At 38.1% G+C, this 3,240-nt stretch overlaps 1 protein-coding gene across 1 annotated transcript; it reads right to left on the reverse strand.

The window, feature by feature from the left end:
• Window positions 1-1,296: 1,296 nt before the first annotated feature.
• On the reverse strand, window positions 1,297-2,746 carry LOC112293646 (superoxide dismutase [Fe], chloroplastic). Its single transcript, XM_024543325.2, has one exon. The coding sequence runs from the start codon at window positions 2,541-2,543 to the stop codon at window positions 1,785-1,787; it is 759 nt and encodes a 252-aa protein (XP_024399093.1). The 5' UTR covers window positions 2,544-2,746; the 3' UTR covers window positions 1,297-1,784.
• Window positions 2,747-3,240: the final 494 nt, after the last annotated feature.

Here is a 3,240-nt window from a genome sequence, read left to right on the forward strand (position 1 = left end):
AAATCTAATGATATCTATCTTTGTCCTACCTTCTACTTGCCTTACTTCAAATACAACATCCTTTGCTCTTACCTTGTCTGAGATTTTTCTTTTATTGCTCTTAATATATTAGTTGTATTATGTCTATTACCCTAATGCTTGGCTAACTTCTATTTCTACTTATGATTCTTGCTTGATGTCATGTTGTAATACAACTATTGGTTGAAAATGTAGACAAAGACCAAACTGAATTGAAATGACTTATATAAAAGATTAATAGAGATTTCTTATTAATTCGTATTAATAGAGATTTCTTATTAATTCGTAAGTTAAGATTTTAATATTGTTGTTGCTCTTATTATTCAAAAAATAATAAAAAATAAAAAAATTACCTATTTTATGGAATTCCAATAAGATAAGATCTAATAGAATAGATAAAAAATCAAATCAATTTTTTTAAAGTTAAAGTGAAGATATTTTTTTTGTAAAATCAAATATTAAATAAATATTAAATTGATAGTTAGAGGTGACTATTTGTGAGACATGGTTAAAATTAGATCCTAAGGTACAAAAATAAGGATCCACTTACAATTCAATTTTTTTACTTCTTTCCTATATAAGATGGATTCTACAACTATTTTCCAAAGAATAGTATTCTTTAAATGAATGATAGTATGGCAATAGTGAATACTTTACTCATTTCTTAAACATAAGATACATCTACAACTTGCAAATTAATAACACAAGCAACAAAAGATTTAAGTTTTTGCAAGATTTGGTTTAAAATAAATCAAAGAAGCATTAATTAATTATCTTGGTTTAAGTGAAAACTTGCAAAATTTATAAATTATTCATTTGCATATAATATTGGATTAACTATGATTGGATAGAACATTGACCATTGTAGAGCTTTGAAGATGAATTCAAAGTCATGTTGGCATTTGGTGCAATTGCATGGTGACTAATGGGATTTGATTGATCCTCCTCAAAAGTCTTTGAGTTTCTTCCACAAAACAAGCTTTTCGGACCAAGTGCCCAGAACTTTTGAGCATGGAACCATTGCAAGTGCTTCCTATCTTAGTTCATGAAACTCTACTGCATGCCAGTAGAGTTTCATATCCTTCTATGTGCTCGAGAATGTCTTCTTAAATAGAGATTTGTTATAGAATATGTATGCATTCGATCAATATGGATATGATTCTGTATGCCTTTGTTTTTCACTCACTTGCATGAAGTACAATTGAGTTTCGTGGACATTTTAACACACACTGCATTTGAAAGTATTCACAGGGAAAATTTGAGGAAAGGCGACAGATCTTAGTGTTCCAAAATTGCTACAAAACTTTTGATTGAAACAAGTGCCGGAGTAGTAACGACTCATTCTTGTGATAGAACGAGAAAAAAAAAAGAAAAAGAAGGTATTATCTGGTTCGTGTTTGAGAGATTTCATGCCTCAACATTTGTATAACTGCATCCTACTTGGTGTACTCCTGCGTTGTATAAACTTCAACTGACACGACGAACTCCTCTGACTATTTAAGGTGCAAACAAAGGTCTATCGGGCTGTTGGGCAACAGCATCACGCACCTGAAGGCATTCGCAATGCGGTACTGAATCCCAGGAAATTGATTTTAAGCTTGAAATCGCAACTAAATTCTCATTACTCAAAGAATATCAAAATCGTATATTGTGCCCACGCTTCAAGAAGCAAATTAACGCACACCAACGATGACTGTAAGGATTAGGGTTCAAGGTCTAACTAAAAGCTTTCGAAGCCTGTAGAACCCCAGAAACAGTGGACCTAATTACAAATCGGGAATGACTGGTTCCCCTATGTTCACAAATGCCTTCGCCCGCTGCAGACGCTCCTCTGCTACCTTCCAGGATACCAAATTGTCCAAAAATTCCGTCAAGTAATCGGGTCTCTTGTTCTGATAGTCAAGATAATAAGCATGCTCCCAGACGTCTACGACCAGCAAGGGGATATGATTCCAGACAATGGGTGTAAGAGCATTCGACGTCTTCATAATCTCCAGCTTCGCGTCCTTCTTCAACACCAGCCACACCCACCCAGACCCGAACAGAGACCTGCCAGCTTCCTTGAACCTCTCCGAAAACTGCTCAAACGACTCAAAGTTCCTCACAATAAGATCGAGGAGCTCACTGTCCTCTGGCGGCGCCCCGCCCCCGCCCTGGCACATCGACATCCAAAAAAAATCGTGGTTCCAAATCTGCCCGGCGTTGTTGAAATACGACAGTGGGTTACCGTTGTTATACCCCGACAGCACCAGCTCGCTCAAGTTCAACCGCTCTGCGTCAGTGCCAGCTATCTGCTTGTTGAGATTCGCCACATAGCCCCCGTGGTGCTTCCCCCAGTGAAACTCCAGCGTCTTCTTGCTCATGTGGGGCTCCAATGCGTCCAGCTCATATGGAAGATCACGCAAATGGAACTCGGCTGTTGGAACGCCTACCGACCCAATTCTTCTCCGCGAAATCGTGACACATTTGCTGGGGTTTTGAAGCAAATTAGAGGTGAAGCACGAGCTAGCGAAGGTTGCTGCCATAGCTCCGACTTTCAAACACCCCTCTCTCTCTCGCTCGCTACTTCTGTACCCAAAAACCCTGCTGCTGCTGCTGCGGCTCTGCTAAACCCTGTGACAAGCTTTCCTCCGCTAGAAATTGTTCCTCCTCCTCGACAACGCCTATCGTCCGAATTCCGGCGTCGTGCTACTCTGTTACACAAATCTTGATTGATCCTCTCCGCCGAGTCTTATCCTCGACGTCGGAGTCCTGCAGTCTCCGGGTTTAGGGCCTCACGCGGTCATGGAGACCCTGTCGGTTATAGGGCCAGAAGAGGGAATCTAGCACATGGAATCTTTTGTATTCCTTTTGGTTATGAAATGTCTTCTTGATATTTACACAACCCGTGCGAAATAGCATTTTTAGAGAACATTTGGATAATTTTGATATTTTGGTGTGGTTAAGAGTACTTTAAAACCTTGTTAAATTTTTTAAGATGATGGTTAGACCAGGATTATATGCAAGGAAATTAAAGAAGAGATGAGAAGTATTTTGTCATATGCAATAATAATGAACTTTAAGCTGCTTGAAATAGAGTTTTTAGAGGTATTATTCTGGATAATTCTATTTAGTAAAATGTGAAGAAAGTGGAAGGAATTTAGGGTGGAAATGTTCTTCTATTCAAACAGATTATTGTTGTTCTTTTTATTGGAATATAATAATTAGGGTTTATTTTATAAA

Source organism: Physcomitrium patens, chromosome 2 (assembly GCF_059467195.1).
Source record: "Physcomitrium patens ecotype Gransden chromosome 2, ASM5946719v1, whole genome shotgun sequence".
Classification (NCBI taxonomy): domain Eukaryota; kingdom Viridiplantae; phylum Streptophyta; class Bryopsida; order Funariales; family Funariaceae; genus Physcomitrium; species Physcomitrium patens.